Raw genomic sequence first — 15239 nt, 5'->3', positions numbered from 1 at the left:
AAAGTGTTCAAAACCCCTCTAAAACCAGCCTGATAAACCAACTATAACCAGGCTGGGAAACCAGCCAAAACCAGCCAACCAGCCTTGGCTGGTTTTAGCTGGATTTTTCAGAAGGGCAGTGAGCTCTTAATACGGCCCTGTTTGTGCAGAGATTCTTTTGTTATGCAAACTGATTGTTGCAGTAGCTGTCCGGGTGGCTGGTCTCTGGAGGTGAAGATGCTGGATGTGGAGATCCTGGGCTGGTGTGGTTACACGTGGTCTGCGGTCGTGAGGCCGGTTGTATGTACTGCCAAATTCTCTGAAACGCCTTTGGAGACGGCTTATGGTAGAGAAATGAACATTCAGTTTCACGGGCAACAGCTCTGGTGGACATTCCTGCAGTCAGCATGCCAACTGCACGCTCCCTCAAAACTTGCGACATCTGTGGCATGCTGTGTGATAAAACTGCACATTTTAGAGTGGCCTTTGCCTAATGCACACCTGTGTAATAATCATGCTGGATATGCACACCTGTGAGGGCGATGGATGATCTTGGCAAAGGAGAAATGCTTAGTAACACAGGTTTGGACAGATTTGTGAACAATATTTGAGAGAAATAGGCCTTTTGGGTACATAGAAAAAGTCTTAGATCTTTGAGTTCAGCTCATGAAAAAATGGGGGCAAAAGTGTTTATAATGTTGTTCAGAGTAATTGTGAAATGCCAGTCTAAAATCTGATTTTGATTAACATAATGATCATTTGAGCTGGATTGTCATTGACATCTGCAGTCTGTTTCTTTGGAAATCAACAATAAACAATAACCATGAGGCTATTTGACATCTAGAGATGCACCATTATGCAAAATAACTGTTGCAATGTTGCAAAACAAATACAAATGCTTTTATTTGGCGCACTTTGCACTTTAAAATAAATGATAAGAATACAGTTGTGTCATTAGTGAATAACGACATGGAAACAACTAACTCAATATTAACATTCTGCAATAACAACTGGCTGGATGTACATCAACACATTTTTATCGGTTATCGGTGAATAACAAACCGCTGGATGGTGCAATCTGAAATTGACCAATCAGAATCAAGTATTCCACAGAGCAGTACTATTAACTAACAAGAAACTCTGATTAATGAATAAGAAATTGCACTCAGTTGAATGCGGTAGTTCACTATTAGCTAATCAGAACTTCCCAGAGGACTACTAAGAACTATACAGGTTCATAATTAATGACAGTAATGCACATGTATAATTCATTCTGAAGTGACGATCATAGTGATGACTTAAGTGCTACTAGATCCTTCTAAAGGAGCTACACTAATTATTTGGATCAGTATTCTAAAGTGAAGATCATGGCAACCCACTAATAATGACTCGAGTGTTAGCCTACCAAAATCTGTCAGAAGCCATTACCATCCAAAACCCTCAGAAGCTTAATATCACAACACACACAATGTATGAATTAGTGTACAGCATATGGGAAACCCTTCAATATTACTTACTAGTTAGTCCCAATTTTATGGGACACCAGTGTGCACCATATTTGTGTAATGTGTCCGTTAATAAAAAAGCTAGTTATGAAGACTCCAGGACTTACATCCATCTAAAAGTGCATTTGAATATAGTCGTGAACTTTTAGATGCCATTTTGATTAAACCACAATGAACAATGCACACAGAAAAAGGAATATGATGTAAAATATTTTATTTTGCTTTTGTAAATGTTTCTAAATCTGATTCCACAAACTCCAAAACCCACACGTTGTATATTCCAAAAAAAAAAGCTTCATTTTAACATTGGATACTACTATACAGGACAAAGAAAAAGACAAATACTGTTAAATGTCCGAATATTGTACAAGGGGGGAAAAAAATATCCAAGAAACAAATTTTATTACAGCCAGTCATTGAGAAATTATGTACAATTGATTCATCTGAAAATTGAAAAAATACGTCATGCCATGTATATTACAAGCTCAGGACTGTTGCAGCTGTGCACATGAAAAACTTCATTTCAGCAATTATTTCATTAATTTCAGTGAGTTTGTGACATCATACCATAATTTTTTTTACTTTCCCACAAATCAAAACCAAAAATAAATCTTATTTTATTCTTCAAATGTAAACAAGAAAGAAGCATACTCATTAAATGTCTACGCATCGAGTTTTCTGAATGTGAAAGGCATCGAACTTCATCTCTAAAGCTCTAAACGTGACTCTATGCCGTGGAGCGTTAAGAACAGCTCGTGCTCCAAATGGGGAACCATCTTCTAATGCATTATGGGTGACTTCAAATGGAAATTCACAGCACACGCTAATCTGATGAGCAGAGTTAAGATGTCACAATCACCTCAGCATGATCGGTGCTCGTTTCGACTGCGGAAATATATATATATATATAAAAAAAGCAAAAGTAAGGAAACAGTTCTTCAAGTGGTCAGATCATTTTAGACAATATTGATTCTACATTCTAAATACAACAAAAATACTCTGATTCTTTCATTTTTACAGATTCTGTACAATTTTATACAATACATATACTCTCAAAATGACATCTTGACATCCTTCTTAAATACTTTGAATTTTTTTTTCTTTTCTTTTTGTTGCAAACAAACAAAAGGTCACCCAGACAGCTATGATAAAGTTAAGGTAACATTTGGTCGAGTATTTAAAAATCGTCATTTATAGATGGATATTTACACGTCGTATAAAGTAACGTTCCGTCCAATCGGCAGGCTTTCCCAGGAGCTCGACGTCTTGAAAAAATAGCTTCAATCAATAATAAATACAAAAGCTGTCTCTTATTTTACAGAAATCAAAACAAAGGAAAAAAAAAATTAACTGACTCATGGAATCAAGTATTTAAACGGTATCTTTCTGTTTTAGTGCAAGTTAATAAGTCCCTTAGCTTTATCCCTAAGGAAGTCTTCTCAGTACATTCCTTGTTCAGTGGTGTCTACATTTCTGTAACTATGCGTGTATATATTTGTGTATATAGATTTCTTTACCGAGAGGACCTGCCTCTTTATATCTAAATAAGGCTGTGGCCAGCACTTTCAAGCCTAAGCCCAACCTGAAAATCCTGTTTACCGCTCGCCATCGTCTCGTCTCTCGTGCAGGAAAACAAAAAACAAAAAAACATTTACATTGTCTTTGCAATTCAGAGTTACCAGTGTGCAGCCTGTTTATATTTAAGGTGAAGGTGCTCAATCATAAACTACATCATCTCGTCCGCCACTGAACCAAAACAGTTGTTTGAACTTTCTGAAAACCCCTTACAGTTCTGCGGTCTAAATCGCGCCGTGACATTTTTTGTTTATCCCAATTGAAGTATTAAAATGTTTTCTGGGCCTAAACAAATAAAAAAGGAATGCATATGTTGTTTTGCTGGCATCTTTCAATTTCAATTCATCCATTTCCTGCAGTTAACTGCGCCACAGTGACAAGGGATTTTATGCTGATCGTCTTCCAGATCAAACTTGTAGTCGTAACACAACTGGAAAAGAAATAAATAACATGTTAGACATCAATCTAATTGATTCAAAGGCTGTCAAAGGGAATGAATGCCTTTCAGACTGGTGGATTTACCTCTTCGCCTCTCTGGATTCTGCGGTTGGAAGTGATGATGATTTTGTGATCTCTCTCAAAGGTTACAGCCTCAGCAATGCAGTTGGGCGCACAGGAGTGGTTGATATATCTAGTGGATTAAAGGATTGTTAGATCAAATTTAAACTGGATTAAGCAGATAAGGGCCGAAACATGCTATGCAAGCTATGCAAGCTTGATTTTGTGAGATGTTGCTTTCTGATGCGTGTTAGCACTGCATTCTCAGTGTTGTCGCAACACAATCAGGTCAACTATACTGAGCAAGTCAAAGTTGGTTGATATTAAAGGAACACTCCGACTTTTTGGGACTTTAGCCTATTCACCTTACTCCCCAGAGTTAGATAAGTCCATACATACCTTTTTCATCTCCGTGCGTGCTATAAGTCTGTTTGACGCACCCACCGCTAGCCTAGCTTAGCACAAAGACTGGATGTGAATGGTTGCAGCTTTCATACTAATCCAAATGAGTGACAAAATAACACAGACGTTTTCCTATTTACATGTTGTGGTTTGTATAGTCACAGAGTGTGCAAATATCAAGGCCATATGAGACACAAACATCTTTTAACCGTATAAATACTATATTTTCTGAAGGCGAAGCACTGCTACTTGGGCAGAGTGATAACAATCACCGTGACGAGGAGCAGAGAGTTCGCTCAGTGTTGGCGTTAGATAGAAAAGCATAGTTTATCATGGGTGTTTGCTTTATTGTATGAGCTGTGACAATAAACAGGGGAGACCAGGTAATACAGTACCATGTTTCATTGATTTCCAACCAAAAACGCACCCAGATTTATAAATATCACATGAATAAATAATTATTATTACAGGAATCAATATATTTTAAATGCAATTTATTAGCTGAACCAAATGTATTCAACATTAGCCTATATAATACAGTATTGCATTACTATAGGATAGAATAAGGGGAAAGTAATAGCACAAATTGTTTTAGCACAATGAACTCACAGCCTATCGTACCCTTTTGCACGCTCAAGTTCGTTATTTCCATGGTTATTTCAAATTTAGGCTACTAGGCGCGCCGCGCGCAGGGTGCAAGTTCAACGCGGTGAACACGCTCGCTTTTTTCCAAGCGCGTCCGCGCCGCATCAAGATAAAAACATATTCATACCCTAATCATATAATAGTGTCACTAACGTTACATTAGCTCTTGCTAATGGCACTGTTACAGTAGGTCATCTAAAAACATAACGGAACACTTACCTCAGCCGCAGGTGATCCACTTGTCCTGTCTGTGCTATCGATGGGATGGCCGTATCCTTCAGCACATTATGGTCCGTGTGGCAAATTCCATTTTTCAAAATAGTCGTCCATTGAAATGTACCGAGCAAACATAATGTCCCTTGATAATCTTAGGTGTGTTTGGATAAATATCCAGAGTAAGTTAGCCATTTCTTCATCCAGTCAGCGTTTTTAGTTGGAATTCTGTGAAACATGGTATTACCTCCCCTGTTTACAGTCGCAGCTATTTACAATAGAGCGAAAACCCATGACTCTAAACTACGCTTTTACTATTTATAAATTGCTGACTCTGTTACCCAAACACTGAGCGAACTCTCCGCTCCTCACCACGGCGTGTCTCAGGTGATGCGGTTATTACTCCGTCAAAGTAGCAGTGCTTCGCCTTCAGAGAATAGTTCCCAGGTTTCATACGGTTAAAATATGTCTGTGTCTCATTTGACTTTGTTATTTGTACATTCTGTGACTATACAAATCACAACATGTAAATAGGAAAATGTTTGCGTTATTTTCCCACTCATTTGGATTAGTATGAAAGCTGCAAACAGTCACATCCAGTCTTTGTGCTAAGCTAGGCTAGCGGTGGGTGCGTCAAACAGACTTATAGCACGCACGGAGATGAAAAAGGTATGTATGGACTTATCTAACTCTGGGGGGTAAGGTGAATAGGCTAAAGTCCCAAAAAGTCGGAGTGTTCTTTTAAAAGCTACATGAATACTCTCACACACACACACACACACACACGTAAGGGAATGGCTAAGCATTTGTAACCGTGTTTGCATATTCGTGTAGCCTAAACTGTTTCTGGCCTTAAAGGGATAGTTCACTTTGAAATAAATTTTTGATATGTTTTAGCTTACCTCAAGGGCATCCAAGATGTAGGTGTCTTTGTTTCCACAGTATTTTCAATTTTGATATTTTCAGGTCAAACCGTTGTTGTCTATCAGTCATATAATGGAAGTCTATGGGGTCCACCTCAAAGGGCATGGACAGAGAAGTCCAAATTAAACATGATTTAATTACTCATAAATGTAAGTACACATTGATGGCCTAAGACACGAAACGAGCGGTTTGTGTGAGAAAACGAACAGTATTTATATCGTTTTTACCTCTTGTTGTAACCACAGCCACGTCCAACTGATCTGAAGGCACGGGCTCTTTGGTCTGCGTAAGCGCCGGAAGTGAACTCTTGCACGGTTGCGAAAAAAAAAAAAAAAAATCAACGTTGTCTGTTGATATATCGAAATTGTCGTCCATTGCAATTTTTCTGTATCTAAATATGCTTAGATCTCTGTGTTAGCAATGAGTGACGTACACGCGCGAGAGATCACTTCCGGGGCTTTCCTGCACTTGCGCAGACCGAAGTGCCCTCGGCCTCAGATCAGTTGGATGTGGCTGTGGTTACAAGAGGTAAAAACGATATAAATACTGTTCGTTTTCTCACACAAACTGCTCGTTTCGTGTCTTAGGTCATCAATGTGTACTTACATTTATGAATCATTAAATCATGTTTAATTTGGACTTCTCTGTGCATGCTCTTTGAACTGGACCCCATAATCCTCCATTATATGACTGACAGACAAGAACGGTTTGACCTAAAAATATCAAAATTGAAAATACTGTGGAAACAAAGACACCTACATCTTGGATGCCCTTGAGGTAAGCTAAAACATATCAAAAATTAATTTCAAAGTGAACTATCCCTTTAAAATCTAAGCTAAAAGTGTTGGCATTTTTAGAAATTCAAGTTAATTTTCCACCTTGCAGGTCCTCCTGTAATAGTCGCATCAATGACATGCTCACTATCAATGCGAAACATGTAGACTCCACGATTCTGCAAAAAAAGAAAGAAAGAAAGAAAAATAAATAAATTTGACAAGTACTTGGACAGGACAAGTGCTTGTTCAGCATGACTTTTGATTATTTCAAATTCAACTTTATAATAATGCATACCTGTGCCTCGTACATCTTCTCTTTCCTGTTTGCCACCTCGTTGCGAATGATGGTACCAATGTATTCCATAACCATGGTGTATTTTTCAATGTCCCTAGCAGCATACAGCCCTAAACCCTAGATTAAAATAATGCAAAAACTTCAATTATTACAGGCTGGAGTCATTTTAAAACAATTAAGATAAAGTTTATGTTCAGATTGGAATACTGGCATGCATCGTACTAACTTCATACAGCTTAGTGTAATCGGAAAATATGAAGTGAAACAGAAGGCATTACATCTTTATCAAGTTTTAATATTTTCCAAATTCATTTTAATTTGTAGCATGTTATGGCATTGTACCGTGACCTCATTATGGAGCATGTGAGTGGGTGTCCAGTTATACTAAAAATACAAATGGGTTTTTTTTTTTTATTTAGTCTAAAAGAAAAAATACCAAAAATACCCCCCTCACCACCACTAAAAAATAGAAGGTATAGTTAAGAGCATTGTATTATAGGAAACAGCATCTCACAGAGTGTATTCTGTTAAAAACGGCACATTTTGTCAAATGCAAGGTTATCTGGGTAGTCTATGCCAGGGGTCGGCAACCTATGGCACGGGTGTCAACATTGGAAAGCGGAGGGATAATCACCGGCACAAAATAGCCTAACAGGTGTTTGTATTTCATTGAAAAACTCCCTCGAACTTGCATACAGATCTATATTTTGAGGTAGTCATTCCTTATAGTCACATATAAATAATATTAAAGTGAGAGATTGTAACTTGCACTAGTGTGCAGATCCGAAAAACTATTTGCATGACCGGTGGCGTCACTCCGTGTGCCACAGACTACAGACCCCTGGACTATGCTTACAGAACATATGCATGCTGTACTGCAGTAGATGTGTTAGCATGCTATTCCAAACATTAAGTCATAATTATGATCTTTCTACCTGTATACGTGAACGAGCTAAGTAGACGTTGGACTTCCACTCAGCCTTCATCCGACGGTACTGAAAGGACTTGGAATGGACAAAATGCTTGCTGTATGGTGCGACACCCATCTCAGCCGGGTTCCCAGAGCTCGCCAGGGCCTTAGAGAAACTGCTGCTGGTCAGGGTGTGAGGCCTGCAAGGCAAACACAAGCATATGTGCTTTATGTAAAAACAAATATTGGGTCATATTCAGAAACTTTTTTATTATATCAGAAAGATGTTTATCGGACCAAACGATTCTATAATGAATCGACACTGTCTGCTACAGCAACATAGATTAAGATTTGATGACAACATCTGTACCCAAACACACAATGTATGATTCACAAATTCCTAAATGGTTTAAGTCTTTTTGAAAATTTTTATCCACCTTATTCCTGATGACCTTAACTGCGTTTTGAATTATGGACGGCACTTCAGGTTTGGGGAACTTCCATTCAAAAAGGCTGAAACGAATCATTTCAAATCATAAGGTTGCCCTACAAATAAAGCTGATCCGTCAGTTTGACTGGATGAGCTGTCCATTTTCCTTCATGGTTTATGAGAATAACGTTATGCTTGGTATTTTAACGTCACATGTTATAATAAGAATATCTATGGCAAGAGCTTTTTTCAGTCGCTGCTTTCTTTTCCTCATGATGATTTTTATCTTTTCCTTTGCAATCCGCTGTAAAAGTAAGACCATATATGGCACATTTGTGGCCTGTTCTACCGAATTCAATTCACTGGAATGCACGAAGAATCTCTCATTATTCTCCTCAAATCCTCATGTCCCTTTCCAGGTTTGTTTTCACAGGTAAATGTAATTTATCGGTCAAAATGACGGAAATAAACTTTGATATAGTCACATAATGCTGAAGTTAATGAACATTTTTGATTAAGGCTTGTTATACAATACATATATTTGCCTACTACAGTGATATTTAACCAAAGACTCGCACATATGGGGCTATTTTTGCTCTGTTGAAAGTACCTGTTGATTCTTTTAAACTTTTAAATTTTATTTTAATGTTCGATGGTTGAAGGGTGAGTTACACCCATAATATGCGCAAAGCGTCATGGGGTGTAGGAATAAGGTGGATATATTAAAAAAAAAGTCATAACCAGAGATTGGTTTGAATCACTGAATCAGTTGGAGCTGTTCTTGACTCCACTGCATAGCTTTACTGCACATAGTCTTTCTCTTTTCATATTAAAATGGATGCGTAATGATTGATAAATCGCTAACATTGGCAAACAGTAAACTGAGCTCACAGGCTGAACCGGGACATGAATGGATGTTCAACTTACAGACCACAGGGAAAGCAGGAAATCCAAAACAAACATGGACGAAAAAAGGTTAATTTATACAGAATACCTTAACACAAACCTCTTGACATGTGTGCAAGCTTTAGGTTCAGAGCGGGCACATCCAGAGGGGTTGATGGCCAAAGGCAACTGCATCAGAGGGTTACGGCCATAACGGAACGTGTACTGCTCACATGCCTCCACTCCAGGAAGCTAAAAATGTTAAAACACCAGGAACATTTACAAAAAACAAGAGAAACTATAATTGTCTCGGGTAAAAAAGAAATTTGTTTCAGCGCATGAAATTATTACCGCAAACAAAGACATTTTTTACATGATGGTATTTCTTTATGCTTTGGCAATTGTGTTTTGTTGCAAAGATTTAGAGACTCTGCCAAGCCAACCAAAGTTAAATAGACATCCATTCACCAATTTCAGAGATGAAAGTCCATTTGCTTTCAGAAATCGAATTTTCAGCGTTTCAGCTCCGTTATAAACTGATCAGCCTCTTTCCATTCCGACAAACACATCTTAAAGGACAAGTTCGGTATTTTACAATTAAAGCTCTATTTTTAGCTCGTTTCTGATGAGATAGAATGTTTAAGAGAATTTTCTAATTCTGTGGTAGCACCCCCACACCTCAACAATGGTAGCATAGGGGCACAGGAACAATCCTTCATAAAACGCATAAAACTTTAATTTACAAAGACGTGAAACTCACAAAAATGGCTGCAAAAGATGCTTTCCAACAGGTGTTTTACCATTCTTAGGGCAACTGCATCAGTTACGGCCATAACTGTAAGCCTATTTTTCCGAATGCCTCAGAACCGTATATTCTTCCATTGAGAGCTTGAATAATAGACACTCTATATCTGTGATACCTATTATTATTATTATATCTTATTTTATTATTATTATTATTTTTATTTATCTTTTATTTATTTATTTTTTCTACTCTTTATTATGTGTAGAATATGGATTTAGGTTTACGTATACATTATGTATGTATTGCTTGCATGTATAGATGTGTATGTGAGGGCTAAATGTTGTCATGCATTGTAATACTGCAATATGTCTTATATATGGATTTGTTCCTAATAAGGAGTTGATGGGCCTGGTGGGGCGAGGTGGGATGAGGTAGAGCTTTTGTGTGAGTGAATGTACAGTACATGTGTTGTATTATTTTTGTTTTGTCTCGAGGACCCCCTCGAAAACGAGATGTTTCATCTCAAGGGGTTATCCTCAACAACAACAATAAATGTCTATACTCCAGCCCAGTTGGTGGCGATAACACACCTTTGCCAATTGCAAGCAAACCACTTGTATAATGTAGCCTATGACACCGCGACTGCATAAAGGCCCGTACACACCGGGACGAATATCAGCGCGCGTTGTTCGTCAGCGTTTTTCAACGCGTTTTTTGTGTTCACACCCAAGCGTTTTTCGCTGACGATGAGCTGAGTGAACATGCAAATTCATTCCCTGACATTAGATGGCGCTTAATGTAAAACAGAAATAATAATAGAATACTATACTAGGGTGATCATATTCATGTCTCAATGTAATGTTTTGTTATGATAGAAAAAACGAATGAAATAATGATAGAAAAATAAATATATAAATAATAAATAACTAAAAGAAATGCCTCCAAATGTAACAAAAAATAGCTCTCACAAACTTACAAAAACGAACTAACAAAATCTATTTATATCTTTAGTTTTTTAACCCTTTTTATCTTGTTTTTCTTCTTCGTCCACCTTTTTTGCCCATCTTTTGCTGAAGAACTGATCTTTCCCAGCAGTTTTTTTTTTTTTAAACCAGGACATTTTCATCACTTAAAAACAGTCAGGACGTGGAAACAGGACATGTGTAACGCAAAGTGGAGATGTTGCCCAGAGATAAAAACATAGCCGTTGTCGCTTGACCAGATGCACGAGAGACGAGAGTTTTCGTATTTCCCCACGTTTAATAAAACCACTCAAACGTTACACTCGTCCTCATACATGGGGATCGAGCGAGATAAAAAAAAACCACAAAATCTGGTCACAATAGAAAAATAAAATAAAAGAAAGAATACAAAGAGTCAGCAGAGGTTATCTATCTCCTCTCCTCACTTGTCAAAAATCTAACTGACACACGCGCATATGCGCAGTTCTCATCTCAACTCAGATTTCTATAAAGCACAAAGTGACCGTTTTACACATGTCCCGGGAAAAAACAGGACTATTAGTCACCCTATACTATACTATTATTACAGAAATACTAATATAAATATTATCATACAGCTCTTTATGCTTCGAGACCAGCAGCGCAACATTCATCTTGCCCACAGGTATCTTATCTCTTCTTCGCCGTATGTGTGCTCGGCAAGACCGTTTTGTGTTCGCGCGCCCCCAAGTTGTGTTTTACTGTAACTTCAGAAGTACCAGACACGTGAGCAAACCCGCCAATCTCGTTGGTCGGATAGGTTTTGACGCGGCGCGTCAAACCAAAAAAACGAACCCGAGGCGTTTTTTTAAAAAATGACGCTTTTACGCGTGGCGTTTTTCGCGTCGGTGTGAACACTCACATTGGCGCCCATTGTTTAGTCACGAGGCGTTAAACGTCGACGAATAACGCGCGTGAAATTCGTCCCGGTGTGAACAGGCCTTAAGACTACAGAAAGAATACAAACAACCCCATTTCCGTTTCCGGCGGCGGAGTAATACCGTACATCACAGAACATACAATACAAGTCAATGGAGTTGTACAAAAACTATGATGAAAGCATGTTTTGCAGCGATTTTTGTGTGAGCATATCAGTGAAAAGTGCCGTGAAGGTGTGGGGGTGCAACCACAGAAACTGAAAATTCTCGGGACAGCAGTATCAGTCTAAAAAACGATCTTAACTATTCTATTTCATCAGAAACGATCTTAAAACAGGGCTTTAATTTTAAAATACATTACTATCTGTCAAATGCAACATCAGAGCATTCTTTACTTGACAAGTTCTTAAAGGATTAGTTCACTTTTGAAAAAACTTTTGCTGATAATTTACTCACCCCCATGTCATCCAAGATGTCCATGTCTTTCTTTACTCAGTCGAAAAGAAATTTAGGTTTTTGATGAAAACATTCCAGGATTTTTCTCCATATAATGGACTTCAATGGGAACCGGATGGTTCAGGGTCCAAAAGACAGTTAATAACAGTTTCAGATGCAGCTTCAAATGTCTTTAAACGACACCAGACGATGAATAAGGGTCTTATCATGCGAAACGATCGGTTATTTCAAAGCTTATTCCAAAAATGTAACTTTTCTAAGGACAAATGCTAGCCTTGTAATATATTGTGAGGCGCGTTTGCAACGTCACGTAATACGTAATTACGTTCAAAAGGTCACGGGCGACGTAGCCGGAAGTACAGAATCAAAATCGTCCGACATCGTTGTTTTACCTTTTAATTCCTTTTTTGCAAACGGCGTTTGAGTTAGTTTTCACGTTCAACCTATGCGTTCAACTTGTAAACACTCTGACTCTGTAGTTCTGGCTACGTCGCCCGTGACCTTTTGAACGTAATAACGTATTACGTGACGTTGCAAACGCGCCTCACAGAATGGAGAAAGGCTAGCATTTGTCCTTAGAAAAGTTACATTTTTGGAATAAGCTTTGAAATAACCGATCGTTTCGCATGATAAGACCCTTATTCATCGTCTGGTGTCGTTTAAAGACATTTGAAGCTGCATCTGAAACTGTTATTAACACTATCTTTCGGACCTTGAACCATCCGGTTCCCATTGAAGTCCATTATATGGAGAAAAATCCTGGAATGTTTTCATCAAAAACCTAAATTTCTTTTCGACTAAGGAAAGAAAGACATGGACATCTTGGATGACATGGGGGTGAGTAAATTATCAGCAAAAGTTTTTTCAAAAGTGAACTAATCCTTTAAAAGCAAGATTTTGGCTTTGACTTACAGATTCCACAACCCTGGTAACAGCAGACACAGTCAGTCCAAATAGGTCCTCTCCCTTCAGGTAAACAGGGAAGAGCTTCAGAGATCCTGCCTCGTTCCTTCTCTCCGCCACAGGCTCCAGAACCTTATCCCACACGCCTGCACCACAAGATGAGGACATTATTATATAATTACCCCCCCTGGTTGACAGCGCCATCAAAACTATTGCTTACCTTTTGGTGAGGATCCAGTAAGAACCAAGTCGTCATAACCCTGCTCCACCACACGGATGATAAACTCAGGGTCACAGTCTTTCTCATCGATGGAACAAACGTAGTGGCAACGGCGGTTCCCATGGCGCATGCTCCAGTAGATCCGGCTGGCCTTGTAGCCCACAGGGAAAATGGCAGACATCGAGTGGAAATTCTGCATCTGGTGAGGAAGCAGCTGACCAACTGAGTGAAAGACCAAGCTGCCCACACGGAAGGTGTGTTCTCGCTCGCCCCTCTGGATGATGCTGGCGATCTGCCGTGCCTCGTCCCTCTGCACGTAGACCCTACGGAACACGGCAAAGCAGCGAAGTTCATGCTCGGTTCCCGCCAGCCCACCTCCCATTGAGCCGGTTCCTCTGGGTCTGTGCAGGTGGCACAGCATAGTCTTATCTTTGAAGAATGTGCACTGTGCTTTAAGGGCACAAGTAAAGTGGTATGCATTAGTGCAGCGCAAGCGGTGGCAGCCACTCGTTGCACCGATTTGCTGACAGTATGTACAGCGCACCGATAGGCCTCTCCTCAGGGCCAGTTCTACGTTAATGAGAGCTCCAGCCTGGGTCTCATAGACTTCAGTAGACCACAGGGCACAGTTGAGGTGCACCCATAAATCCAGATCAAGGTTTAGTAGACGGGCCGGCCCGTCGGTGAGCCCGTCACCTTCTTCGTGGCAGAAGCAGCAGCGGCGCAAGTCTTTGGGCATGGGCTCGGGCCTAAGAGACGTCCCCAGTTTCTTCAGTAGTTCATCAACCTCTTCCTCCCCTGGCAAGTGGTAGTTACCCTTAGGCACCACAATTTGAACACTCCACTTTCTCCAACGTAAAGCTTTCCAGCGCTTCCCAAATGAACATCGAGGGTCATCCACACCGTTGTGTACCGCTCGTGGCCGAGGCTTAAGCTTCACTGTGACCTTTAGAGTATCAGACTTGCTATCTCCTCGGAGCGTCTCAGACGTGATGGAGGGGAAGGATATTATCTGAGTTGGGGGTGGAGACTGCTTGGGTTGCAGCTGAGCCAAACAGTGCACGTCAAGATCGGACATATTGTGACTGTATTGATGAAATACCTTAGTGGGATTATGCTTATCCTCAGAGTCAGATGGTGGAAGCACGTTTGGCTGCGAGAGCAGGAGAAATCAAAGACACTCTTAAACACTGAAGTAAAAGAATTATGATTTGGTATTCTTTGGACAATAAGGCAACTCTTTAGTTATTTTTAAAGGGGTCATGAACTGGCTTTTAAACTTTATTATATTGTTGTCTGAGGTCAACTTATGACGTTCGCTTGGTTTTTGCATTCAGAAACATCAAAATGAATATGTAATAGGCAATTTTCTACCCTAGTTTTGAGCCCAGCTGAAAAACGCTCGGTTTTTATGGGCGTCTCGCATTGAAGACTTGGAAGTAAAACGCCCACTGCTGTGAGTGGATAACAGTTTTGCATATTATAATGAGTTTCAACTCAACCGTCGATGCACATGGGGGAAATTGTTTTGAAAACGTCCAATGTTGTAAAATGGCAACCGGAATGATTCGCCCATACATGTTCGACCCAGAGTCCGTGTGTTGCACAATTCCTGTCAGATCCAATTTAGACGGCGCAGCACCATTCTTTACTCTTAATCGGTCTGCGAATCCAGTCTTGTTTACAAAAAAATACTGAACAGATGGACAATGTTTTACCTCATCAGCTGGAACATCATTAAAAATAAAGTTTATCCATGCAGTCCTATTGGAATCCAGAGGAAGCTTATGCAGCGACTGTCTTCTTCCACAACCAGGCACTGCACAATATTTTATATTGCTTGGTAGCTCGATCCGGTTTGTCATCACAAGGTAGGCCTATGTTATTTAGCTATGCGTGTAATGCGCGAATCGGGGGCGGGGCTAAACCGGCCGTGTTGAAATAGGCGTTGATCTTCTTTTATTCTCTTTGACGTCGTAGTTCCCCACTTTAAAAAACG

The 15239-nt window shown here is 39.6% G+C and overlaps 1 protein-coding gene across 9 annotated transcripts in view; it reads right to left on the bottom strand.

The window, feature by feature from the left end:
* Window positions 1-1681: 1681 nt before the first annotated feature.
* kmt2ca (lysine (K)-specific methyltransferase 2Ca) overlaps window positions 1682-15239 on the bottom strand; it is a 207954-nt gene continuing 194396 nt past the window's right edge. For 8 of the 9 annotated variants that reach the window (XM_039666622.2, XM_039666620.2, XM_039666621.2 and 5 more), the window contains 8 exons: window positions 13241-14393; window positions 13030-13166; window positions 9147-9289; window positions 7748-7922; window positions 6813-6929; window positions 6620-6693; window positions 3582-3690; window positions 1682-3489 (listed from right to left, as the gene is read on the bottom strand). In XM_039666622.2, the coding sequence (XP_039522556.2) occupies window positions 3397-3489; window positions 3582-3690; window positions 6620-6693; window positions 6813-6929; window positions 7748-7922; window positions 9147-9289; window positions 13030-13166; window positions 13241-14393 (2001 nt within the window). In that variant the 3' untranslated portion in view covers window positions 1682-3396. The remainder of the gene's footprint in view (window positions 3490-3581; window positions 3691-6619; window positions 6694-6812; window positions 6930-7747; window positions 7923-9146; window positions 9290-13029; window positions 13167-13240; window positions 14394-15239) is intronic. The other variant, XM_039666623.2, reaches the window with a different exon arrangement.

The sequence above is a fragment of the Pimephales promelas genome, chromosome 22 (assembly GCF_988280905.1).
Source record: "Pimephales promelas chromosome 22, fPimPro1.hap1.1, whole genome shotgun sequence".
Lineage (NCBI taxonomy): Eukaryota > Metazoa > Chordata > Actinopteri > Cypriniformes > Leuciscidae > Pimephales > Pimephales promelas.
The sequence above is the reverse complement of the archived record's forward strand: the minus strand, read 5'-3'. Positions and strand labels throughout refer to the sequence as shown.